This window comes from Bos javanicus, chromosome 18, assembly GCF_032452875.1.
Source record: "Bos javanicus breed banteng chromosome 18, ARS-OSU_banteng_1.0, whole genome shotgun sequence".
Lineage (NCBI taxonomy): Eukaryota > Metazoa > Chordata > Mammalia > Artiodactyla > Bovidae > Bos > Bos javanicus.
This window is the reverse complement of record NC_083885.1, coordinates 56282483-56307588: the sequence shown is the minus strand read 5'-3', so window position 1 is coordinate 56307588 and position 25106 is coordinate 56282483. Positions and strand designations below refer to the sequence as shown.

The 25106-nt window shown below is 53.7% G+C and overlaps 3 protein-coding genes across 10 annotated transcripts in view; 1 reads left to right on the top strand and 2 right to left on the bottom strand.

Moving 5' to 3' along the window:
* MED25 (mediator complex subunit 25) overlaps positions 1-12992 on the bottom strand; it is a 17445-nt gene extending 4453 nt beyond the window's left edge. Inside the window, exons 1-16 of one of the 3 annotated variants that reach the window (XM_061389085.1) lie at positions 12483-12992; positions 12344-12389; positions 11719-11843; positions 6213-6311; positions 5687-5807; positions 5323-5485; positions 5067-5197; positions 4767-4854; positions 4491-4684; positions 3942-4070; positions 3444-3529; positions 3312-3369; positions 3118-3225; positions 780-968; positions 348-419; positions 10-228 (exon numbers count right to left, since the gene is read on the bottom strand). In XM_061389085.1, coding sequence (XP_061245069.1) covers positions 10-228; positions 348-419; positions 780-968; positions 3118-3225; positions 3312-3369; positions 3444-3529; positions 3942-4070; positions 4491-4684; positions 4767-4854; positions 5067-5197; positions 5323-5485; positions 5687-5807; positions 6213-6311; positions 11719-11843; positions 12344-12389; positions 12483-12769 — 2115 coding nt within the window. In that variant the 5' untranslated portion in view covers positions 12770-12992. Of the gene's footprint in view, positions 1-9; positions 229-347; positions 420-779; positions 969-3117; positions 3226-3311; positions 3370-3443; positions 3530-3941; positions 4071-4490; positions 4685-4766; positions 4855-5066; positions 5198-5322; positions 5486-5686; positions 5808-6212; positions 6312-8043; positions 8879-8912; positions 9005-11718; positions 11844-12343; positions 12390-12482 lie in introns of those variants that run through there. The other 2 variants (XM_061389086.1, XM_061389087.1) reach the window with 2 other exon arrangements.
* Positions 9033-24885, top strand: FUZ (fuzzy planar cell polarity protein). 3 transcript variants are annotated; one of them, XM_061389100.1, is made up of 12 exons: positions 9033-9142; positions 18658-18843; positions 19890-20011; positions 20262-20346; positions 20851-20919; positions 21144-21248; positions 22068-22265; positions 22414-22509; positions 22860-22966; positions 23042-23106; positions 23188-23262; positions 24403-24885. In XM_061389100.1, exons 3-12 carry the CDS (start codon positions 19929-19931, stop codon positions 24627-24629), a joined length of 1110 nt encoding a protein of 369 aa, XP_061245084.1. In that variant the 5' UTR covers positions 9033-9142; positions 18658-18843; positions 19890-19928; the 3' UTR covers positions 24630-24885. The 3 variants fall into 3 exon arrangements, with proteins under 3 accessions (XP_061245084.1, XP_061245085.1, XP_061245083.1); XM_061389101.1 differs by lacking the exons at positions 9033-9142; positions 18658-18843 and adding an exon at positions 18912-18990; XM_061389099.1 differs by lacking the exons at positions 9033-9142; positions 18658-18843 and adding an exon at positions 19071-19634.
* The window catches only part of AP2A1 (adaptor related protein complex 2 subunit alpha 1), a 28060-nt gene continuing 27623 nt past the window's right edge, over positions 24670-25106 (bottom strand). For all 4 annotated transcript variants that reach the window (XM_061389082.1, XM_061389080.1, XM_061389083.1 and 1 more), the window contains one exon: positions 24670-25106. In XM_061389082.1, coding sequence (XP_061245066.1) covers positions 25029-25106 — 78 coding nt within the window. In that variant the 3' untranslated portion in view covers positions 24670-25028.

Below are 25106 nucleotides of genomic sequence, written 5' to 3'. Positions count from 1 at the left end.
AAATCTCACCGGGGGCGGGTTGAGGAGGAGGCTCCGCAGTTGGGGGTTGGCCCCAGGGTTCTGGGGCCGGAGGAGGGGTCCAGGAGGGGGCGGGCCGGGGGCTGCTCCAGGAGGGCCTTGCGGGGCGCCTGGAGGGGCCGGGGCAGCACCCTGGGGCTGGGGCTGCCCGGCGGCTGCAGAGGCCCCCACAGTACCCTGAGGCTGGGGCTGCGGTGGGCGGAGCTGGAGCTGACGGGAAGAGACACGGGTGAGGGATGGAGCCCCCAGACCCCTCCACCTCTTCAGCGAGATCAGAATCACAGTGTCCTCTACACACACCCCCACCCCCTCCGCGGCCCTGTCCTCACCAGGTTCTGCGAGGGTCTTGCTTGGTCCTCCAGAATGGGACCCAGCCCAGGGGGCGCCTGCTGGGCACCCATCTGTGTGGGGAGAGAGGGAGCAGGTCAGTGGCTGGGCGGGGAATCCCCATGCTGCGGAGAGTCTGCACCCTGAACGGGACCCTGTCAGGAGCTGGGAACGTTTTCCTGGGCAGGGGGCGGGGTTGTCTAGGATGTAAACTTTATGCCCCTAAAGAGGGGACTGTGTCTTAGAAATTCACTAAGAATACTCTTTATAAAGGAAACAAAGATTGCAGGGAAACATGGGGGGAGACTGAACTTGGCGGAGGAGGACGTGCCCAACACTGGAGCCCCAGGAGGGCCCCAGGGGTCCTGCCGTGAGAGCTGGGACCCAGGAGGGCAGCACAGGCCCCAGGGCAGGGGAGCCGCGGGGTCGCTCACCCCACGCTGCTGCTCCAGCTTCTGCTGCTGGACTTGCTTGTGGTTGGTGATGACCTGCCGGATGCCGTTGACGAAGCCACTCTGGTCGTAGGGGATGAGGCCCATGAAGATCTTCTTCTTGGACGAGTACAGCAGCATGAGCACGCGCACCTCGCACGGGGCCGTGTGGGGGAAGTGCACGCAGCCCGCCTGCGGGAGGGGATCAGAGCCATCACGCCCTGCAGGAGGGGGCAGCCCACCTCTCTGGATTTTAGAAGCTTCTAGAAGCCGCACAGGCCAGGCGTGGCCAGCTTTCTGCTCTGAAAGGTGGAGGAGGGTCCAGGTTTGGCTTGAGGCTGCTCCAGAGAGCTGGGTGCCCAAAGGAACAGGGTGCAGCTGGGACTGCTGCTAATGGCTGGATGGAGAGCAGAGGAAGCCCCCTCCAATCCTGCCCCCCTCAAAGGGCTCACAGCTGACAGAGAGGGAATTCAACATAGAGCTGACATGGGAAGTGCGTGCTCAGTGGTGGTGGCAGACACCCTGACTGACCAGGGATCCGAGAGGCCCCTGGGGTGCCACACCACCTGGACCTCAGCGTCTGCAGTGAAACTCACAGGAGGCGGTGCTCACACCTCAAGGGACAGACCCGGGTATCATGTCCACTGTCCTGCACTGGGCTGTATACACAGGAAGTGCCCAGGGAACGCTAGTGAACGTGAAGCGAGGCCGTAACACACAAGGCTTCTGGGAGAGGGGCTCTTAGTGGAGGAGGGGCTGATGAGCTTACGGAACCGGTGGAACCTCGGCCAAGCCAGTCTCACTTTCTCAGGCGAGGCAGACCCTGATAGCTGCTTAACATCTGCCCCTCTCCCTGTGTGGAGAACCCCAATTCTGTTTGGGTAGCAGCACGTCTGGGCCCCAGGGCACTCATTGGTGCCTGCTCCCCCACGGTCTCCTCTGTCCCTACGGGGGGATCAGGGGCCCAAGATGTGAAAGGAAGCCTGCTTGGTGTGGGAACGTGTTTTCCTAAAGAAGGGGAAATACAGGCTGATAACACACCTCCTTTTTGCCCTCCTACATTAAGTCAGACAGGACTCCTTGAGCTTCAGGAACCACCTCACAGTCACGAGAGAGAAACAAGGGAGCCCCAGAGATCCTGGCCCTGACGTCAAGGGGCTACAGACCTAGCCCTGAGAGTGCCCTCCTCTGGGCATCCTGTTACACGTCACAAGTGAACGCCTGCTTGTATCCGGCTCTCAGAACCCAGATGCCACGCTGTGAGGGAGCCCGAGCCACACGGGGAGACCACATGGAGGCACTCGGAAGACCAGGCGCAGCTGAACCCCAGCTGATGGGCAGCACCATGAGAGGGGACCATCTTGATTCCAGCCCAGACGAGCTTTCAGATGAGCACAGTCTTAGCTGCTATCTGATGGCAACCCCATCAAAGACCCCGAGCAAGACTAGCCCAGCTGAGCCCAGCAGACCCACACAGGACTGCGAGAAACAGTAAATTGCTGGTCCAAGCCTTCACCCCAAGCATCTATCTGTTCTAAAAAACCTGCCGGCTGGGTGTGCTGTTACTTGCTGTTGGAGGCATTCTTAACTCTCAGGATTGCCTTCTTTGGAGAATTTTCCTCAAGGTACCATGAGGTAACCTATGAGGAGTCCCCTCTCCTGAAAAAGAGCTAGGTTCACAGAATGGACTCAGTAACTGGTTCTGGTCCTATTTAGAGACCCTCCCTTAGTGCTATGAGCTGAATGGTGTCCTCCAAAAACACGTTGAAGTTCCAGACCGTGGCACGTGGGAACGGGACCTTATTGAGAATAGGGTGCTTGCGGAGGTAACAAGTTAGGATGAGGTCATTCGAGTGGGCCCCAATCCAAATGACAGGCGTCCCCATAAGCAGGCACACACACCAGGAAGAGACCACCACGTGAAGACACATGGAGAGAGGACGGCCACATGACGACGAGAACAGGAGACAGGAGCAGGCTGTCTAAAGCCAAGCCCGCCTGGGGCTGCCACCCGCAGGAGGCAAGGAGGGGTCTTCCCCCAGAGCCTTGAGAGCACGCAGCCCTGCCGACGCCCTGATTTCGATCACGTTTCTCTCTTTCAGGACTGCGAGAGAATGCACTTCTGTTGCTCTTGGCCCCAGGAAGCTGTGACACCCCGCAAACCCGTCAGAGCCAAGAGCTTTCTCCGATGGCTCCTGTCATACCCTGCCATGGTTTTAAAGTGAAAGAAACCTCAATGTGGGGCAGACTTTAGGAGCCCAGCATCACAAAGGCAGCCCCACCATCAAAAACAGCTCCCTGGGCCCAAGACAGGAAGCCAATGCCTGGCCACCCAACTCACGAAGCCGTTGCCCATGATGCGGTAGAGGCCTTTGAGAGAGTCCAGGTCCTTGTTGGTGAAGTGGAACTGGACCATCCTCGAGTTCCGGAACAAAGGGCCCAGGGTGGTCTGCGGGAGACACCCAGGTCAGCGGGCGTGCGGAGGCAAGGACAGAGGCAGGAGGGGTGGGAGGTCACCCGCCACCGGCCACTCACCAGCAGCTGCTGGGGGATGAGCTGCATGATCAGCTTCTGGGGCCACTGCTCCGTTTTCCTGGGGTGACACCAGGAGAAGCGTCAGGAGACACACATCCCAGCTCGCCACCCACCACACCCCTGGCCACCTACAGGTTCTCGCCGTGATTCACGTAGACCTGACAAGGCAGTGACCGGGTCAGCTTGGTGTTGGCGTCCACAGAGGCGGGTTTGGGCTTCTAAGGGGGAAGGAAAGGTGTATCTGGGTGAAAAGGGCCCTGAGCCACCATTTCTTTGACCTCTCCGCCCTTCCCGGGGAGCCCCAAAAGCTCAGGATAACCCCCCAGTTTAAGGCCCACAAGCCCTGGGCCCCTTCATCAGACCACCAACCCTGCAATCCTCCAGCCTTCGAATTCCACGAATGTGGGCCTCTTCCTCCTGCCCTCAAACCCTACCACCCACTGTCCCCTCCATGCCACGATCTCCTGGGTCCTCCCCGGACCGAGAAGCTGAGACTTCTCTTAACCCTGAACTCTGGGCTACCCATCCCAAGCTTCCTCGGGACTATCCTGAGGACGACAAATCCTATGACCCCATGGGCGCTGGTCCAGCCCTGCAGCACACCAGGGTTGGCCCAACAGAGCCGCTCACCTCCTGCCACTCAAGGACCCCACTCCAGGCCAGGAGTTTGTTGGAGACTGACTGCTGCCCGCCAAGGGCTGGGGCCCCGAGCTGGGCCGGGGAAGGGCCACTCACCCCGCCTGGGGCCACGGTGCCCGCCTGGCAGAGGGGAAAGAGAAGGAAAAGCCACAGGGCAGGATCAGACCATCTCCTGGGAGGGGCTGTCCTGAGAGGACCAGGTCAACAGGCAGAAGAGGACAAAGGTCCCTTCCTGTGTTTCCCCAGGCCCAGAACGCCACTGGGCCGCACCTGGGGCCACAGATGCTCTAATCCTGGAGGATTCAGGTTCTCTCAAAGACCCTGGACTCCCAGGACCCTTTGGACTCCTCGGAACAGTCTTCACCCACCCGCAAGTACCCGCCGATTCTGCCCCCAGAATTAGTCTCAGCCTCGCCTGAAGCACAGGCTCTGTGAGCTCCCGAGGACCCCAAACAATAAGACCCATGTGCCCTCGGGCCCTCTTCAGGAAGGCCGACCTCTCCTCCCTGCACTGTTGGCGGCCAGGAGGCAGGCACCTACCATGGACGGTGCCCCGGGCTGTGCAGGGGGCGCCAGGCCCGGGCCTGGAGCCACGGTGGAGACCAGGCTGGGCTGGGAAGCAGGAGGTGGCTTGGGGGCACCGGGGGGCCCTGGGGGCAGCTGGGTGGCCTGGGTCTGGCTGTAGGGAGGACCCACTCCTGGAGTGGCTTGCTGAAGAGGGTTGATAGGCGAGACTGTGGGAGAGACCAAGGGAAGCGGTGTGGGTGGGGGTGCGGAGACCTGGCTGCCCAAACCCACGTCCCTGCTGGTACTCACAGCGAGGGCCCAGCCCCGCCTTCTGGTTCTTGGCTGCCTCCACGGCGTTCTGGGCAGCCACCTGAGCTGCACTCAGATTCCCAGGGACCTGGTGACAGAGGGGAAGAGCTGCTGAGGACCATCCTGCCCAGCTCCAAAATCCTAAGAGGACGTGACTCCTAGCCTGAAGAGTCCCACCCTCCAGTGTCTCAGGGGAGACTCTCCTATCCAAGACTTAACAATTCCAACCAGGTCTCTGCCAAGGGGCCAGGGCTTCCGCCAAGCCCTAGGAGCACGTCCCTCCCCTGGCAACATCCATACCTGGTACTGCTGGGGGACCGGTGGCAGAGGCTGCTGGGGGGCTGTTGAGAGTGTGGCGCCTGCGGGTGCGGCTGGAGGCAGGGGTACAGGTTGCTTGGGCTGGAGGGGGCCTGGGGCTGAGCCACCCCCAACTGAGCGCCGAGGATGATCGGTAGAGCCCATTAAGGAGGGGATTGAGAGACACGAAGCACATCTGAGTGAGAGGGAGCTGGGGAGGACACCCCCAACTCTGCCCCCCACCAGCCCCCGGGCTCACCGGGCAGCACAAGCCCCCGCACCAGCACCATGTGCCGTGGGTCCTGGCTCACGTCTGCTGGCGGCTGCAGGGGCTCCAGCATGGCTGGAGGAGCCGCCTTCTCGAACAGCAGCCTCAGGGCAGGCAGCTTCCGGGGGGACACAATGGAGAAGTAGATTCCTCGCTGAACAAGAGGGGACAAGCAGTCAGGACGAAGCCACGGGGCCAAGTTCCCACCAAGCTCTGGGACAGAAGACCCAAGACCTAGAGTAGCTGCCCTGGGCGATTCTGGGTTGTAGGTCTCCCAATAGGAGCCAATGGCATCTGTGCCCATCCTGAGACCCAGGCTGGCAGCCCCCTCCTCCCTCAGGTCAGGAGTCGTCACCTCTCCGATCTTCTGCACCAGAGTCTCCGTCGTGCACCCCGAGTACGTGGTGCTCTCGACAGCAGGCAGCAGGTACGGGGGCGAGTTGCAGATAAGGAGGCAGACTCGGTGTGTCTGGCCGCTACCGGAGACAAGCAAAGGTGAGGAGAGGGTGGCAGCAGGGACCCCAAGAAAAGACCCGAGCCAGCAGCAGCAGTGACCAAGTCCTCCACCCCACTGGAAGTCAGGAGTGGGGACCCATTTCCCAGCTGAGAATGCTGAGGCCCAGAGAGCCTCCTGAGTCACTGGAAGTCACCCAGCCACAGGGAAGGCAGGAGGCACACTCCGAGCCAGCTCCCCTTTCGGATGAGGACTCCGAGACAGGGAGTGGGCCAGGGGATACCTCCTGCCTCCTGGCTCCCAGCGCCCAGGACAGACAGCCCACCCAATGCCCCACAGGGAGGCTGGGGGTGGAGCCTGTGACCCACCAAGCGGGCTACGGGCCAGGTGGACAGATGGGTGTGGGCCCCACACCGGGCACACTCACATCTGCTCCCGCATCTTCTTGAAGTCGTCGAACAGCTGCAGGGCCGTGCTGAGGCCTTCGGCAATGAGGCTGCAGCTCTCACCACCCCCGCCCATGAACCTGCAGGGGGCAAGGGGTCAGCGCCTGGGGTGCCCAGGGCCACCACCCGCCAGCCCCCAGGCCACCAGGGAGGGGCCCACACTTGGGCCAACCCTCTCCGCAGTCTGTGCCCCTCAGGATGGGGACACTCAAGAGTGCCCTGCCCTAGCCCCAGTGGGCAGGGGCTGTTTGTCATCTCCTGAGAGGGAGTCCCTCTGGCAAAAGGCCCCATGAGAGCACAGAACAGAGAAAGGACCCGGGACACTAAGCCCAGGAGCCTACGCTGAGGCCCAGTCCCCATGCGCCTGCCCCACGCTGGGCCGTCTGCCCGGCCTTCCCCTACCTTCCCAGCCTGCTGTGGGGCCTCCTCTGCCCTCCCACCTTTAGGGGTGAAACTGCATCCTTCAAAAACGTATGTTGAAGTCCTGATCCCCCCACTACCACAGGAGGCAACTGGATTCGGAAACAGGGTCTTTACAGAGGTGAACAGGCCATGATGAGGTCGGCAGGGTGGCCTGAACCCAATATGACCAGTGTCCTTAGAAGGCGAACGGGGAAGCAGAGACAGACACGCTCAGAGGAAAGGGAACATGGATGTGATGAGAGAGGGGGCGGGACACCACGTGGAGATCAGAGGGACACCGCACAGGCCAAGGAACGTCTGGGGCAACCGGAAGCTGGAAGAGGCAAGGAAGGACGACCCTCCCCTACATGCTCCAGAGGGAGCATGGCACCCCACCACCCCACGTCGGCTCACGCTCCTGGACCCAGACTGAAGGGCGGTAACCTGCTGTGGCTGTAAGCCACCTTGTTTCCAGTACTTTGCTCCAGCAGCCCCAGGAAACTATGACACACAGACTTGGTCTCTCCTCCATCTGATCCACAGAGGGGTCACCGGTGTCCGTCCCTGTGGGGTGGGTGGCAGGCCTCTGCCAGATGGCAGCTGCTACCACCATGACTCTCTGGGTCACGTGGTGGCAAGGCTGACCCTTTGCCACGAGGGACATCTGTGCAGACTGGGCCCTGTGGCTCTGGACCATGGCCCCTGTGTCTGTGTCTGCACCTGTCTCCCCCACCAGGCATGGATGAGGTCTGGACTGTTCTTGTCCCAGCCACACACGCCCCGCCCCCCCAGTATGGCACAGGGGAGGGCTTGGAACTGTGTGTTACATAAACAAACAGCTTCAAATCCAACCTTGGTCATCAAGAACAGAGCCAAGCCTGCCCCGCCCTGGGCCCTGCCCACCTTCCCGCTCCATTGCTCCCTGGGTGCCTCCGAGAAGGTCTTGGATGCCCCTGGAGTCTGTCATCCGCCACACACCCAGGTCTCTGCCTGTGTTATCCACCCGAAGACCACATAACGCCACCCACTCTGGCCCAGGAAACCCTGCATACCTATTCCAACTCCCAGCCCCGTGTCATCCTCCTCCAGGAAGCCTTCCCCACCTGCCACATGAATCACCCTTGATCACATGTCCCCCAATACCGTGACTGTCACACTTCCTCCTACAGCCCCAAGAAAGCGCAGCCCTCAGTGAGACCTCAGCAGGCTCTATGATGTGCCCGAGGACACACAGGCTCCGGGAAGTACCTTCTGAATAAGTGAGCCCCCAACGCGTGGCCCGTCTGTGCTCTACCTGGATTCTTCCCCAGTGTAGATTTCGGTCTTCTGCCCCCACACTCAGGGAGCTCAGCCTACACCACTCCCCCTCCCCGCCACCCACTCCCCAGACCTCCTCCTCCTCCTCCTCACCATCGAGACTCTGGTTTGCACAGGAATTTTAATGCCACAGAGCTGGGGCAGAGGCCGATGAATCAACCAATCCTGGATCCACCCTACTGCCAACTGCCTGTGCTAGAAGAAATCAAGCCATCTTCCCGGCCGGGCTAAGGGTAGGAGTGAGGGGTAGGGGGAGAGACAGGAAGCAGCTGCTGCAGGCATGCGGGGTCTTCTCTTAAGAGGGATGAAAATGTTCCAGAACTACACAGAAAAGACGGCTGCACAACATTTTAAATGTACTAAATGCCACTGACTTGTCCACTTCAAATTGACTGCTTGTGTTATGGGAATTTCACCTTAATTTCTAAAAAAAAAAATAATAATTTAAAGGAAAGTGAGATTGACCACTCTGAGACCCTAGAGTTTGTTTTTTTTCAATGAATATTAAACGTAAGCCATCTGTTACCAGCTCAGAAAAAGACACAAAACAAATATTTTGTCTAGAGAAAAAACTGGGGAGTAGGGAAAAAAATATATGGCCAGTTAGAAGTAGGTTTTTAAATATTAAAAAATTTCAAATAAATCCCTCAGATTAGAAACAGAAAGTGAAACAAAAATGAAAGTATGCTGGGAGATACAGGTGGGATCTGACTCACTGCTTCCTTATCCTCACACCCCGCCCCTGAGGTCATGCCCCTGAGTCCTTGTCACTCACTTTCACGGGCTAAGGGGCCCCTCCTCTGGAGCCCCCCAGAGGGACTAGTCAAAATGAATGAATGTGAACCGCAGCCAGCCCTGACCAATGACTGCCACAGCCTGTCACCCCAAGGAAACACCAGTTCCTTAGGGCCAGAACCCTGCTTGCCTTCTGCCCCCTCAGTGCCTGAAACACTCTGCTCCACAGGTTGTCTGTTGAATGAATGAACACACAAACCAGTGAATGAATGAAGGCACACACGCACTGTCACAATGCTGTGGGGAAGTCACCTGGGCTGTCCCTTCTGATGCTGGGTCACTAGCTGTCAGGGGTGGGGGAACCGCCTCGCTTACATTTCAGACAGGAAATGTAACATCAGAAACGAATCTCCTCAAAGCAAGGACTTTCCAAAAATCACACTGCCTGCTTTGTACTGTAAGTAATGGATGTTCCAGGAGAAGATAAGATTTCTCCATGTGAACAAAACTTGCTGACTTTCTTTGTGACTCTGTTACAGACTTCCCCAGAACGTCACAGAAACTGAATTTAGATGGTTACATAGGGCCTGATAAAACAGTGATGACTCTGAATATTCAGTAATGGCTTAAAATGTTTATCGGCTGATTGGGAGGATTCTGGTGAGCAGGCAGCACACAAAGCTTTCTTTTTTGGTTAAACAGGCAGTGTATTCGAAGCTGATTAAGGGAGAGGGTGGATATGGGATGGAAGTGTTCAGAATATATTTCCCTCTTATCTTCCTAGTGCCCTTGACATTTTAAACAAGGGGGTTTCACTATTTCTCCTGACACCCACCAAAAGGTTCACTTTCCTGGTGATTCTCTTCCTTACAGCTTTCACTCGTTTATTTATTCAGCAAAGGTCTCCCATCTCAGGCAAACAGCAGGAGAAACACCCAAGGCCTGGACATTCACAGTCCAGAGGTGTGAAGCTGCAACAGGGAAACACCTGAGAGCAATGGGGGCGGAGGAGAGAGCAACTGACCGCTTGCCGGAATCAGGGAAAGGACGTTTGCGTTGGCTCTTGATGTTTAAATAGGCGTTTACCAGGGAGAACCAGAGTATCAGGTACATTCTGGACATTCGTTCATTCACTCGTTCTACAAAGTTTTCCTTAGGGCTCTTTCATGCCAGGCCCTGTGCTGGGTACTAGAGACTTGAGGGAAATCAGACTTGGACTTGAACCTCAAGGAGCCCCCATTCCACATCATTCAAGTCTCACCACAATCTGTTCCAGAGGTTTTCGACTGGGGCGGATTCTGTCCCCAAAGGGACATATGACAATGTCTGGAGACGTCTTTGTTTTTATTGTTTATCACACTGGGGACGGAGGGGACCACTGGCATTTGGGGGGTAGGAGCCGGGGATGCTACCCAACTCCTTACAACACACAGGAATGCCCCCCACCCCTCCACAACATACATACAATAATCATCTGGCCCAAAGGGTCAACAGTGCTGAGGTTGAGAAACCCCGCTCTGCCCTGACCATGAATTCTAACAACCGTAAAGGGGGAAAGTGAACGTGCAGCGCCTGGTCTAGCACATGAAGCCTGGAACAAACCAAGTGTTCAACAAACATTTGCTGCAGGGGCGAATGAAGATAACGGCAGCCCACGAATCCGTGTTGTTTAATGGACTCTGACCAGACCCTGAGCTGAACACAGTATGAAGATTAGCTTCTGTGACCCGCCTCTGAGTGCCGCCATGGACTACCGTTATCCCTCTGCAGACCAAGAAACCAAAACACAAAAGAACAGCAAAAGCTGAGGGAGCACTTAATCATGTCAGGCACTGTTTTCAACAGTCATCAACTCTGATTCCCAAAGTTCCCTACAGTGTCACCAGAACTAGATCTGCGATGAGCGCCATCTCCTGGTATTCATGCCCCCTCCAACACTGAACAGAACTGACCTGGATACTAAACAGAATGTGACACAAATGATGGTGTGTGATTTCTAAGATTTGATTATAAAAAGCTCTGTGGCCTCCTTTTGCTCTTTCTGTTGGATTGCTCAGGCTGAGGAAGGCCAGCTGCCATGTTGGGAGGACACTCAAGCAGCCCCATCAAGAGATGTCTTAGGAATAACAGCTAGCAAGGAACTGAGGCCTCTAGCCAACAGCCACAGGGTTAGCCACCTTGGAAATGGATCCCCTGGTCCCGATCAAACAGTCGGATGACTGTGGTCCCAGCTCACCATGACTGAAATCCCACAAGAGACAGTGAGTGAGAACCATCCATCAAAGCCATCCCTGAATTCCTTACTTAAGGAAACAAGGCACTAAATAAGTTTTTTTCTTTTTTTTTGGCTGTGCCCCTCAGCATGTGGGATCTTAGTTTCCCCACCAAGGATCGGATCCATGTCCCGTGCAGTGGAAGCACAGAGTCCCAACTGCTGGACTGTCAAAGAATTTCCAAGTCAGTAAGCTGTAATCTGGTTTCCCAACACTGGATAAGTAACAGGATGACTGTAAGTACTATTACCGTTCCCCTTTAAGAGATAAGTTCTATTAGACACAGAGGACAGGGACTCGTGGGTCTGGGAGTCCTGTTGTGGTAGAGCTGAAAAGTGGCCCCAGGCTGTCTGCATCTGCAGTGTCAACTACCAAAATTTACTCCAAAGCACAGAGGCTTAGCCCCAGCCCTCTTGCACTCAAGCTTCAATGCCCCTGGTACGAAAAAGAAGGACTAGAGTAGACAAAAGAAGCAACAGACAGAAAGGGGAAGAATACATGAGGAGTAGGACAGGGGTGCTAGACTTCCCCAGGCTTCCTTGACCAGGAAATGCTTTCTACTTCCAAGTCAGACAACACCAGCTGAGCATACAGAACTGACCATTTAAGTGACCTAGGGACAAAACCACAACCCCCATCGCAGCCCTTTTTAGCAACCAATGTGAGGGGCTGGATCCGGCAGCTCAAATCCAGGCCACCATTCCTCTGCGGTCCCTCCCAGGTTCCCCCAACCCTTCCCGAAGCCAAGAAAAGAGCTCACTTAATGCCATCGAGCCAGGTGACAAACTCATAGGCGCTGCTGGTGGGAGCGTGACATTGTACGTAGGACTCTGGAGCGCAGTCCACCGTGTTGAACACCACGAGGCTGTACTGGGTGCCCCCATACTGGGAGGGGAGGACAGAACAACTTTTCATCTGGGACCCAGTTTCTTTTTCCCTCAGGGGAGTCGGAGCTCCCAGCCCCTACTCCCTCGGACCCAGGGGTCCGGACCCCTGTACTCCCACCTCAGACCCAGGACCCGAGCCCTTCCCGCCTCGGACCCAAGACCTGAGCCTCCTCCCCTCTCGGACCCATTAGTCCAGACCGCAGCCCATCCTCCCTCGGACCCAGGACCCGAGCCCCATTTTCCTGGAAACCAGAGACCAGATCCCAGCTCCTCCCCGCTCGGACCCGCAAATCCTGACCCCAGCCCCTCGGACCCAGAACCCGAGCTTCCCCCTCCTCGGACCCAGGAGTCCAAACCCCAGCCCCTCCCGCCGCCGACCCCGGAGTCCGGACCCGAGCCCCTCCCATCTCGGGCCCAGGGTCCAGGTACCGCCCCTTCCTCCCGCAGACCCAGTCCGGACTCCCATCTTCCCTCCAACTCGAGAGTTCCAAGACTCACGTCTCCCCCGAAGTCCGTCTCGGCAGGAGGGCCGCCGTTAAAATACCTGTGAGGGTCGGAAGTGAAAGGTCGGGGTGAGGAGAGAGACTAGAAAACTCAACTCGGAGGGCGGGGCTGGGGCCGCGGAAACGGCACTCACTCTATGGCCGGGAGCAGGTAGTGCTTGCGGAGCCCCTCGAAGTAGGGCCCCAGATTGGCCGTGCCCTCAATTACAAACACCACGTCAGCCACGAGGCCCCCGGCGCGGGCCGGGCCCTCCGACCCGGGGACCATGCCCCGCGCCGCAGATGCCGCCGTCGCCGCCACCGCCGCTGCCGCTGCCGCCGCCGCCGCCTCAGACACCACGGGTTGAGCGGAAGTGCGCCTGCGCCGCGCGCGCCCCCGCACAGGACCGCCTCTCGGCGCTGGCGGCGCGCTGGCGGCCATGTTTGTGCGGGGCGCCCAGAGCGGGTGGGTTTATCGCCATCCTCCTTCGCACCCAGTGTGTGCAAGACTCAAAAAGGACCTAGAGAACTCCTTCGGGGACCAGAGGTGGAAGCTTGAATTACTGGCAGAACTTTCGAGGGCGAAATATACCGAAAGCGGCGCGTCAGAGGCCATTTTTGAGGGGGGCGACCTTTCCAACACCGGTTTCAATGGAAGGGCCAGGCGACCTGGTTGCTATGCAACGCATACGCTGCCCTTGTTTTCCTAAAAAGACAGATTAGGTTTCTAGTTAAGTTCTTTCTGGTTCTTGGGGGATGGGGGTGGGTGGGTCGTGTGAAGGGTCCAATCACAACGTCTGAAACGGGGTTACTAGGCAACGCTTTAAGGCGGCAATCAACTCAGAAGGGAGTGCAGCTGTTTTTTCCCCACTAAAAGAAGCCGAACTCTAACCCAAGTGGAAGTTGCTAAGCAACACCTGATAGTTGTTTTCTGGGAGAAGAGCCAGAAACTGGCCTAGGACATAAATACATTCCAGGTGGATTAAAAATGTAAATATAACAAATGAAACCATAACACTGTATAATCCTGAAGACTGGGGAAAAAGAGTTTCTTATCATTACAGCAAAGCCAGAGGACGGAAAATATTAAACTGTTTGTCCGCAGAAGACTTCATAAACCAAGTTGAAAACAATACGGTAAACTGCGGAAGTCACTGTAACATATGTGTCGACAGAAATGTACTACCCAAATATGTATTACTGATCAATAAAAACTTAGGAAAGCAGAAATGCTTTTTTTTTTTAATTGGGGAGAAAACTAAGCAGGTTTTTCCCATATGCAAAAAAATATTAAAGTCGCTCATATGCACAAGTTAATAAGTGCTAACACAGAGTCCAGTGATATGTCATTTTATCTTTGTCATGTTAAGGTTGGAAAAATAAGTCCATGAGGGTGGGAAGGTTTGGGTGAAATGAGCAGGCTCAGACGTGATCTAGTGGAGATGGAAACCAAAACAGCTTGCTCCAATGCAGTTTGTCAATGTATTTCAAGGTAAAAGGGTACATTGCTTTGCACTCAGCAGTATCACCATTTTGTCACATGTACTTTATTGATCCCTTTCTTTTATTTTCTTTGCTGAACGCTTGTAAAGCAAATCCCAACATTGTATCATTTTACCTCTGCCTGCTAGATAGGCATCTCCAAAAAGTTGCAGGTAACCACTATGCCATTAACACCTCCAACAAAATTCTTATTTCTTGGTATTGTCGAACACTTAAATCCATAATCAAATTTTCCCAGTTCTTGCAAAATGTCTTTTTACAGTTTTATTTGCATCAAGATCCAACAATGACTGAACCTGTGTTTAGACATCTTAAAATTCCTTTAAATCTAAAGCAGATCCCTTCTTTTGTATGCTAGTGTAATTAAATTTTAATAAAATCATAAGGAAGATAAAAGTAAACTGGAGAAAGGCAAAATGATCAACAGGTATGGAGCTTGAAATGGCACCTAAAATGCCCTCCTAACCGTAAGGAAACTTTCCTTTAGATAAGCTGAATGCATAATTGGTTCTGTTAACTGAGTTTAAACTGTTACCATGGTTACCATCAATGGATTATGAATGGTAAAACAATGAGATACTTTAGCTTGGACTTCAGCTTCTGGCATTGGTAATTAGATGATATGACATTGTTTTTGCAACATTGGTGGTTTCATAAGAGGTATGGGTAGTTTTCAAGGATCTTACCTCCCCCAGAGAGGAAACACAAATCGACAACAACAAAAAAAGATGGGGTTGGAAAAGAAATTCCAGAGGTGCTCATTGTCATTACCAAGAACCTGAAGGCAGCTGTGATGTGAAAAACTTGGTGTAGTTCTTCAGCTAAGCAATGGCCTTCCACAGCAGCTGATCTAATTCTGGGATAGTCTTCGAGCCTCTTACACAGAGTGAAGTAAATCAGAAAGAGAAAAACAAGTATATTAATGCAAATATATGGAATCTGGAAAAATGGTACTGATGAAATCTAGTAGAGGGACTTGTGGACACAGCAGGGGAAGGTGAGGGTGGGACGAACTAAGAAAGTAGCATTGACATATCTACACAGTCATGTGTAAAATTGTGGGAAGTTGCTAAATAACACACGGAGCCCAGCCTGACACTCTGCAATGACCTGGAGGGTGAATCCTCCCTAGAGGACTCCGATCAATAGCACAAAGACCACAGCTGCAGAGACAAGGATTGAATTTAGAATTCACAGAAACAAAAATTAACGGGATGTTGCCCCACTCCCACCCCCAGGATTCAGGTACAGGAATTGTCAGGTTCATAAAGTACCACAATATGCAAAATAATAGAAATAAAGGACACTATTTTAGTTACCTTGGGCTGTGTAACAAATTACCCCAAAACTTAGTGGCATGAAACAACAACATTGTTACTTTCAAGTTCCTGTAGATCAGGAATTGAGATGTGGCTTAGCCGGGTCTGTGCTTCAGAGTTTCTTACAGGCTATAATCAAAGGGTCAGCAAGGGCTGGAATCATCTCAAGGCAAGACTAGAAAGGACCTGCTCCCGTGCTCATTCTTGTCATTGTTGGCAGGGTTCAGTTCCTCCCAGGCTATTGACTAGAGGTTCCATGTGTTACTGACTAGGGTCCTTGGACTTTTTAATCAATAGAAATTGATAAGAGACCAAATGAGAAATTCAGGCAAGGCTTTATTGGGACTCTCCCACGGACTCTTAGCATGAAGGAGAGAAAAGAAGAACAAGAAACAGGCACCCCTGCTTGCTTGTGAGGGGAAACAGGCTGGTTCTTTAAATGAGGCGAGGGTGGGGAGGGGTTGGGCTAGAAAGGTGGCTTAGGTGGTCTGCCCACCCCTTGGTGGTGCTGTGTGCAGGAATTGGGCACAGTACCCTGCTTTTGCTCCTGGAGCCTCAGAAGTGGCAACTGGTTTGTGGCCTTTTTGTATCTTATTGAACATTAATTAGGGCTCAGCAGTTAAAAAAAAAAAAAAAAACTGCTTTCAATGCAGGAGCTGCAGGAGATGTAGGTTCAATCCCTGGTGGGGAAGATCCTTTGGAGAAGAGCATGCAACCCACTTCGGTGTTCTTGCCTGGAGAATCCCATGGACAGAGGAGCCTGGTGGGCTACAGTCCATGGGGTTGCAAAGAGTCGGACACGAAGCGACTTTGCACATATGTACATAATTTTCCCCAACTGCATGCATGCAGTTATTTTTAGTCTCATAGTTTCTTTGTATTCTCTTGCTCAAGGAGATGTCTGTCTTAAGTGCAAGCACTCTAGTAAAGGTTGCCAAGTTTCAGGTCCCAGCCTGACTCACAAGGACCTCTTTTTGGGTAAGTCACAACACGGCGTTGGCTGCATCAGAGTGAACAAGAGAGGGCAAGAGAGAGAATACAAAGAAGGATGGAAGTTGCCACTTTATAACCTAATCTCAGAAGTGACATCCCACCACTTTTGCCAAGTTCTTTTTTTATTATTTATTTGGCTTTGCCGGTTCTTAGTTGTGGCACATGAAATGTTTAGCTGCGGCATGTGAACGCTTAGTGACAGGATAAGGGGTCTAGTTCCCTGTGCGTGCCATGTGCATGCTCAGTCACTTTAGATGTGTCCGATTCTTTGCGACCCCATGGACTATAGCCCGCCAGGCTCCTCCGTCCATGGGATTCTCCAGGCAATATACTGGAGTGGGTGGCCATTTCCAGGGATGAAACCCAGGAGCCCCCTGCATGGGGACTGTGGAATCTTGGCCCTGGACCACCAGGGAAGTCCCATATCCATGTAATTGTCTGTGTCTCTAATTCCAAAGTCCCGATCTATCACTCCCCTGGCTGTTCGTTTTTATCCTTTGTAATATCCTTTATAATAAACCAACAGTAGTGAGTAAAATGTTTCCGTGGGTTCTGTGAACCCTAAGAGCAAATTATTGAACATGAGAATGAAATAGTGTACAAGCCCTGTGTCCTTGTCTTTTGAAGTAAAATGCTGACCCAAAAGTTAATGGTTTGGAAATATGAAGATGTAGAAACAAAGAATAGCTGTTGAATTGGGGAAATGGTAACAATTTAGACTATGATTCTGCCACACAGCAGAAATGCTGAAATCCCAGTTCCCTGAAAGATATAGATAAAGGCCTGACACACATTCCTAAGTTGTTTTTTACAGGAAGCAGACCCGCTCCAGATGAAAACTGCTGACCACAAAAATGTAGACCCTAGACTGGTTGAAACCAGAAAATTGATGATGCTTGAAACTTCACCTAAATGCCAACCAATCCAAGAATGGTCCACGAGCTGATCATGCCCTGCTCCCTGAACACTGTGATACTCCTCACTGCCCGCTCCAGAGTGGGTCACAGTCTTTAGGACATCAGCCCACTTGGTCCCTTTTGCCTGGCCAAGAAATAAAAGCTACTCTTCTCTACTCCACCCAAAACTCTTATTTCCACGTTTCTATTCAGCACCAGTGAACAGAGGCCAAGTTAGGGCAATAAGAAGAGGGGGTCATGGGGATCCTTGTTATATGTAGGCCACTCAGACTGAAGTGTGGGTAACCTGGGGACCCACTACTTCTAATTGGTGTGTGAAGTGGCTGTAGTCTTGTGGATCTGAGACCTTAAGGATGTGAGTGAGAGTGTGTGTGTGTGTGTGTGTGTGTGTGTGTGTAACTCTAGGCGGTTGGTGTCAGAATTTAACTGGCTTATAAGACAGTCTGTGTCCACAGAAAACTGGGGAACTGCTTGGTGTGAAAAGCCTGCACATTTGGTATTAGAAATATTGTGAGTAGAGAGTTTTCCAGTAGGAAATCCTCTAGGAAGCAGGAAAATTTTCAGCTATCCCTGGAAAGTGATCTGAAATGCAAGAAGGAACAGGGAGGGCAAAATGAATCATAAACATACAATTACAATTGCCTGAATAAACTAAGAAAAAATATTCAATGAAGGCATTAAAAAAGTCAAGTTGAATGCTAGCGACACTAGTTGCTTACTCTGGAGGGAGTTTAATGGAATTAACTTGTCACATTCTTTGTAGTTTTTGAGAGATGGTTTAAAAATCTTTAACCTTTTGCTGAATTAAATGTGATGGCAAAATTTCAAAAATTAATAAAAGAGAATTAATGTATAAATTTGGAACCAGAAGAAAGAGGACAAAATGGATCGAGGAAACAAATCCAGTAAAAGAAAGGAGGAAAAAAAGCATGGAAAAGGCAGGACAACAAGAAATATAAAAATAAAAAGATAGAAATAGGTCCCCTTTGCCTCTGAGATGGCCCCCATGCTGTCTATGGAGTGTTCTACTTCTTACCAAAAAAAATAAAGTGATAGAAATAAACCTAAGTATATCAGAAGTCTAAACAAATATAAGCAGACTAAAGGAAAAATTCATAGAACTACAAGGAAAAATTGATATTCTACTTCATTTGTTATCTTATGCACCTTATTCCTCTTTAAATTTCATGTAATTTAATGTGCAGAGTAAACGTCTTATTTCTTATCAGCTATTAGAAATCAAATCCAGAATGCAGGCAAAGCATGTTTAAAAGAAATAAATGCCTTCTTAATACAACTATATGTTTTGTAAATATATTTGCATAAATGAAGGCAACTGTTCTGAGAAAAACGATCTGATTTACTGATAATGAATATTTATCCCTTTAAACACATAGTGAAAAGAACCTAACATGTCAGTATAGGATGAGCTAAATATATTGTTACATCCATGATATAGGTTAGGATAAGACATTTTAAAAAGACGAGGTATATTTCTACAATTTCATGAGAAATACAAAGTTTGAAAACAACATTAGCACAGTAGTATCTGTGAAAACGTGAATATCCTGTGTTAAACTGTCAACTTTTTATTTCAGGGAAAGGATTTCGGTAGGAGTATTTTCACATTCTGCACTATACACTATCATGAATAAATTCATTATAAATATTATTTTACGATTCTGGAATATAAAGGACTTCATCTTCCTTCTTCTAATAACAAAAACAACCAAGTCATTTGTTGGTTACTAGGCAACTCTTGCCGGACCAAACCATCCTCGAAGGTAAGGGGGGAGATGGTGTCTTTCTCAATTTTGCTCTAAGGAAGATTGCTCGTGATTCGTCATGCGGCCATCTTTGAGAGGGGCACAGCTATTTACAGCCTTAGAAGGAAAATAAGACTGGTCGTTGCTAGGAAACCCCAAGGCAAGGTCGGCATCTTTGAGCGGGGCATAGTGTTTCTACCATGAAAGAGAAAGCCTAGCTAAAGCGGTTGCTAGGCAACGCCTAGACGCCATCGCCATCTTTGAGTGTGGTACGATTGTTTGTCAATTCAGAATGTGAAACACACTCGCTTACGTGGTGGTTACTAGGCAGCGCCTTGGGGTTGTCACTACCTTCAAATTGGGCTCTTCATCCTCTTCTTTAAATAAACTCAAATCGCTTCAAGTAGCGACCAGTCAACTTAGCAAATACAAAGCCGCCATCTTTGTTAGGGGTATTGTGACTTCCGGCGGGGGCGGAAGAGAGCGTAACGGGGCTCGGGGGGAGGCGCTGGAAAAGGTCTTGACGAGGGGTTTGAGTTGCGATGAGGAAGGCGGGAATTCAGTCCTCTTCCAATCAGCTCCCTATCTCGCCCTCTGGCGGCTCCGGACCGCAGCAGCCCGGCTTCGTGTGACTATGGGCGTGCTCAGAAGCGGGCATTGACTCTCTCCACGAGGGAACTGGGTGGCGAGCGTTCCAGATGGGGGAGGAGGGGACCGAGGGCACGATACATCTGCTGTGCCTCGCTGCATCTAGCGGGGTCCCTCTGTTTTGCAGGAGCAGCCGCGGTGGCGCCCCCGCCCGCCAACAGGTGGGACCCCGGGCGCCTGGATCTCTGAAATAGCAGGGTTTTAGAAGGACTTTGGGTCCTCAAGAGAGTAGAGGCTGGGGACGTTTCAGAATTTGTTTAGACCGTCGAAGGTGCAATTGACCAATGATCCTGGTTCCTTGAAGAGGAGGGCCCAGGGGATCTAGAGAGAGGAACGGGGTTGGGGGCCTGAGTAATTGGTTCCCAAGGAGGAGGAAATTGGGGGGCTCTTGTCTCAAGTTCACAATCTTTCCCCAGCTCCCATTCTCTGTCATCGGCTCTCTCAATGGAGTCCACATGTTTGGGCAAAATCTCGAGGTGCAACTGAGCTCTTCGAGGACGGAGGACACAACCGTGGTGTGGAAGAGCTTCCACGACAGGTCTCCAAGGGCAGCTTGGGGGCAGGGCCAGGGGGACAGCCCCCGTTGAAGATGACCCCTAGCCTGTCCAGATCTCCAGCGCCAGCTGAGACTGGGTTGTGGGATCTTTGACAAGGCATTCAGCCTGATTCCTGAGCTTCTTTGTATGAGAGGCCGGTTGTGCTGGGGCATGGGTCCAGGGCAGACCTACTCTCCTCTTTGCCTTGTTTACTTGGCCTGGACTCATCCTTCTCACATTCCTTTCTCACAGCATCACCCTCATTGTTCTGTCGTCTGAGGAGGGCACCTCGGAGCTGAGGCTGGAGAGACTACTCCAGATGGTATTTGGGGCCATGGTGAGACTCCCTACTCCTCTTTTTTTTTTTTTTTTTAAAGTTCTTGTTTGTTTTTGTCCACACCCTGTGGCATGTGGGATCACAGTTCCCAGACCAGGGACTGAACCCGCCCCCTGCTGGGTGGAAGTGCAGTGTCTTAACCACTGGACCACTAGGGAAGAGAGAGAAGTTGCTCAGTTGTGTCCCACTCTTTGTGACTCTATGGACTGTAGCCCCCAGGGTCCTCCATCCATGGGATTCTCCAGGCAAGAATACTGGAATACTAGGAATACTGGAATACTAGGGAAGTCCCTCCTTAACTCTCTTTCCCAACCCCAGGAATCTGAGCTCTCAGCATCCCTCTCCCTCAGACCCAGGAGTCCAGACTCCAGCAGCCTCCTGTAGAACCCAGGAATTCTGGCCCTCAGTCTGACTCCTCCCTTAGACACAGGAGTCTGAGTCCCAGCCCCTCCTGTCTTATAACCAATTGTCCAGGGCCCCTACTCTCCTATATGTTTCTTCTAGGTTCTTCTCGTGGGACTTGAAGAGCTAACCAATATCCGCAACGTAGAGAGACTGAAGAAGGAGCTGAGGGTGAGGCTGAAGGACATGAGGATGGGAAGTTAGGGTACCTGATCACTGATATTTGGGAACTTAGTTCCCAGAAAACCCTGGGGCAGCCTTATCCATTGGGCTCCCAGGGCATCTTGGTTGTCTGACATCCCCTAGCAAGGCCCAGTGGGCCAGTTTTCTGAGGAGGAGCCAGCAGATTTGGGTGCCACCTGCATCTTAGGCTCCTCCATTTCCCCTTCTGCTAGGCCAGTTACCGCCTCATCGACAGCTTCCTGGGGGACTCAGAGCTCATCGGAGACCTGACCCAGTGTGTGGACTGTGTGGTTCCTCCCGAGGGGTCCCTGCTGCAGGTATTGGGAATGCCTTGTAAACTTTTAAAACTATCCCTCTGGCCCTGGCTCAGTGTCCATCCTCTTACCTTTGGACCATTGCCTCTTCCTATCCTTTTGGCTTCCGGTCCAACTCCCACTTGACCCCGGAAGGATCTTTCTACACCCAGAGCTGACTCTGTCCCTCCCTTGGTCACAGCCCACCCACAACTTCCATCAGCCCCAGGACAAGGTCCCAGCCCCTTAGTGTCAAGTTGAGGACCTGAGGAATCTGACGCCTGCCCGCCTTCTCGCCCTGACCTCTTCTAACTCCTAACTCCACAGTCCACCCTCTCCTAGCTGCCTCATGAGTCTCGCAAATCCCCACAACTCCCCAGTTTCTCTGCCCTGGCACATCCCGTTCTTTCTTCCACGGAAATCTCTATCTACTTTTCCTTAAATATCGATCTGATTTCATCTGGCATGGGTGCCTCCCAGCAGTGTGGCTCTGGGCAGGTGACGACCTCTCTGAGCTTCAGTAGATTGTGGATTGCGCCCACCTGGCACTTAATAGCACTCAATAAACTGTAGCTGCTGCTGTTAAAATTACTAGCTTCGGCAGGATGTGTCAGACTAGGCAGCGGTCACCCTACCTGTTTAATTTTACAGTGTGACTTGGGGATGGTAAGCTGCATGTGAAGGTGAAGGAACTCAGGCCCAGGGAGGGTGAGACACAGGAGCACGGCCACCAAGCTAGCTTTGAATTGTACGCCGGTGTCTTCCCCCTACTAACCCGCCTTGGAAGTCTGTCGCCTCTGCTCATGTCCTCTGACTTGCAGTCGGCCTGCCTCCCTTACCCAGGAAGCCCTCTCTGGGTTCGCTGAGGCGGCGGGCACGGCCTTCATCAGCCTGGTCGTGTCAGGCCGGGTGGTTGCAGCGACCGAGAGCTGGTGGCGGCTGGGGATGCCGGAGGCCGTGCTGCTCCCATGGCTGGTGGGGTCCCTGCCCCCGCAGGCCGCTCGCGACTACCCGGTGTACCTGCCGCACGGGAGCCCCACGGTGAGTGGGTGGGTGGGGCGGACAGGCGGAACGGTGAGGGCTGGGAGGAGCGCGCCAGGGGTAGGACCTGGAGGACCGCCTCTAGGAGCCCGGGCTTGACATGAGAAGAGGAGGGGCTCCGGCCAGCCCACCCTCCTCGCTGTTGCAGGTTCCACACCGGCTACTGACCCTGACGCTTCTGCCGGACTTGGAGCTGTGTCTTCTCTGCGGCCCGCAGCCTCCTCTCAGCCAGCTGGATGCGCAGGTGAATCGGGGCTCCGTCCCGCTTTTCTCCTAGTTTACCTTTCTACTCGCGAGCCCTGGCCCTTCTCTGAGCACCATGCGGGGCGAGTGCGCCTTTACCCTGGACCCGCCCTGTGTCCGCCCCGCCCTCGCAGGCCCCGCCCCTAACAGACCCCACCTTCTCGCAGGCCCCGCCCCTTTGGGCTCCGCCTCAGTGGCCCCCATCCTTCCAGGCCTCCCTCTCTTCCCTCCCGCGGTCCCCTCTGCTTTTGTGGTCTCCTCCCCAGCTCCCTGGCCAAACTACCTCCCCTTGGTACCGCCCTGACCTCGTCCTTGGGCCTCGCCTCTCTCGCTGATCACGCCCCCCTGCAGCTTCTGGAGCGCTGGTGGCAGCCCCTGTTGGAGCCGCTGCGGGGCTGCCTGCCGCTGGGAACCCGAGCGCTGCCCGCGGGCTTCCCACTGCACACGGACATCCTCGGGTAGGGCGCGGCAGGGGGAATGGGTTGGGGGTCCTCCGCACCTCTTTCCTGGCCGTGACACCTGTTTCCCCACAGGCTGCTGCTCCTCCACCTGGAACTGAAACGCTGTCTCTTCACGGTGGAGCCCTCGCGGGATAAAGGTGACTGGGAGGTGGGCGGGGCCGGGAGGGGCGGGGGCTGGGCAGGGGCTCTGCGTTACCGCACCCCTCTTCCACCTTCAGAACCGTCTCCGGAGCACCGCCGGCGCCTTCTCCGCTCTTTCTACACCCTGGTTACCGCCACTCACTTCCCACCAGGTCAGCGGCGGGCACAGCGACCCCTTTGCACACACTGGGGCACTGGGTCCCAGTTCTCACGAGGCGGGAGTAAGAAGCAGGGGAGGGGGAAAGCGGTAGGAGAAGCGTGGACTGGGGATGGCCGTCTGTGAGCCCCGGGCATGTACACGGGCACGAAGGGAAGAGAGCTGAAGGGAGGGGCAGGAAGGGCCCAGCCTGCAGGTTTCAGAGCCTCCTGGCTGACCCTAAACACCGAGACCTCATCTCCTGCCAGGTGCTTTTTGTGTATTGACTCACTTCTTCCTCGGGCTTCCCTTATAGCTCAGTTGGTAAAGAATCCACCTACGATGCGGGAGTCCTGGGTTCGATCCCTGAGTTGGAAAGATCCCCTGGACAAGGGAAAGGTTACCCACACCAATATTCTGGCCTGGAGAATTCCATGGATTGTATAGTCCATGAGATCACAGAGAGTCAGAGAAGACTAAGCGATTTTTGCATCCTCATAGTTGAAGGTTATCTCCTGTTACATCATTATTTCCATCTTATAGATGAGCAAACAGGCTTAATAAACAGCAGAGCTCTGCTGTGATTCAAACACAGGCAATCCACACGCTCCTGCTCTACTGCTAAAAATACAGGCTTTGGGTGGAGGATGTTGGTAGATTCCACAGAACACAGGTCCAGGAGGAAAAGCTGTCACACAAAACCTGAGGCCCAGACAAAGAAAGGGACCCAGAGTGATACTACAATCCCAGCAAAGACCCTGATGAGTGTAACAAAATAGTGAAAAGTTCCATCTGGAGGGGCAAAGGACTGCCCCTTCCTAGCCATGCGACCCCACCTCCCTCACCTGCTTCCCAAGTGGGGTGGGGTCCTCTGGAGGCCAGTGCCTGGCACCTGGGCAGCATCTCTTGCATGTCTGTGATCTGTACTGCTAACCAGATTGCTTGGGGCTGCACACACAGTGTCCCCAGGAAAGTGGGGCACTGGGGCTGGAAGAGGGGGAGAGTCTGATCTCAAGTCCTGACAGCTGGCTGGAGCTGCGAGCCTCTTCCATCAGATGTTAAACTTAGCCCAGGATGGGGGTTGGCTCCCTCAGGGTTGGCATTCTAGTTGTCCAGGCCTCACTGGTCACCTCGACCTTCGTTGTCCTTCCTTCAGAGCCGGGGCAGCCAGAGGAGAAAGCAGAAGAGGCCGTCCACCGGGCCCAGGTAGCCAGAGCCTGCTACTTGGTGTTGGGGACTGAGGAGCCAGGCACAGGATGGCGGCTGGTGGCGCTGCAGTTGGGGCCACGGCGGCTGCTGCTGCTGCTGTCTGCTCAGAGTCCCACATACGGGCTGCGGGGCCTGGCCACCCACACTCTGCATGCCCTCACCCCGCTCCTCTGACCACTGGACCTGAACGCCAGACATAGACAAGGATGGGGGCTATTAGCGTCTCTGTTTATTCGCTCACAATAATACACAGCCCCTGGAAGGGAGGGGGCAGGAGGGGCTATGACAGGATGGGGTGGGAGGGGAGGAGGCACCCACTTCCCCGCCCCTCTCCCCTCTGTGCTTCAGGGGGAAAGGGAGGGAGGGGGCTCCCCCTTACCCCCCAGAATGTAAACAGCAGCAGATGAACAAAAATAAAAATACAAAAGGCCGGAGGAAGTTCCTGGACATCCCCCCACCCCAGGGTCTTCCCTGTCACCAGCGGAGGTCCCTCGCTGCCCCATCCACCAAAGCTGCCTCAGTCCTGGGGGCTGCCCAGTGCCGGCCACATCCCCGGGGGGCAGAGTCCAGGGCTCAGAACTGCTGCGCCAGCAGCTCACACAGGTGACGGGAGACGGGCTCCTTGCTGGTGCGCAGGGTCAGCCGGTACAT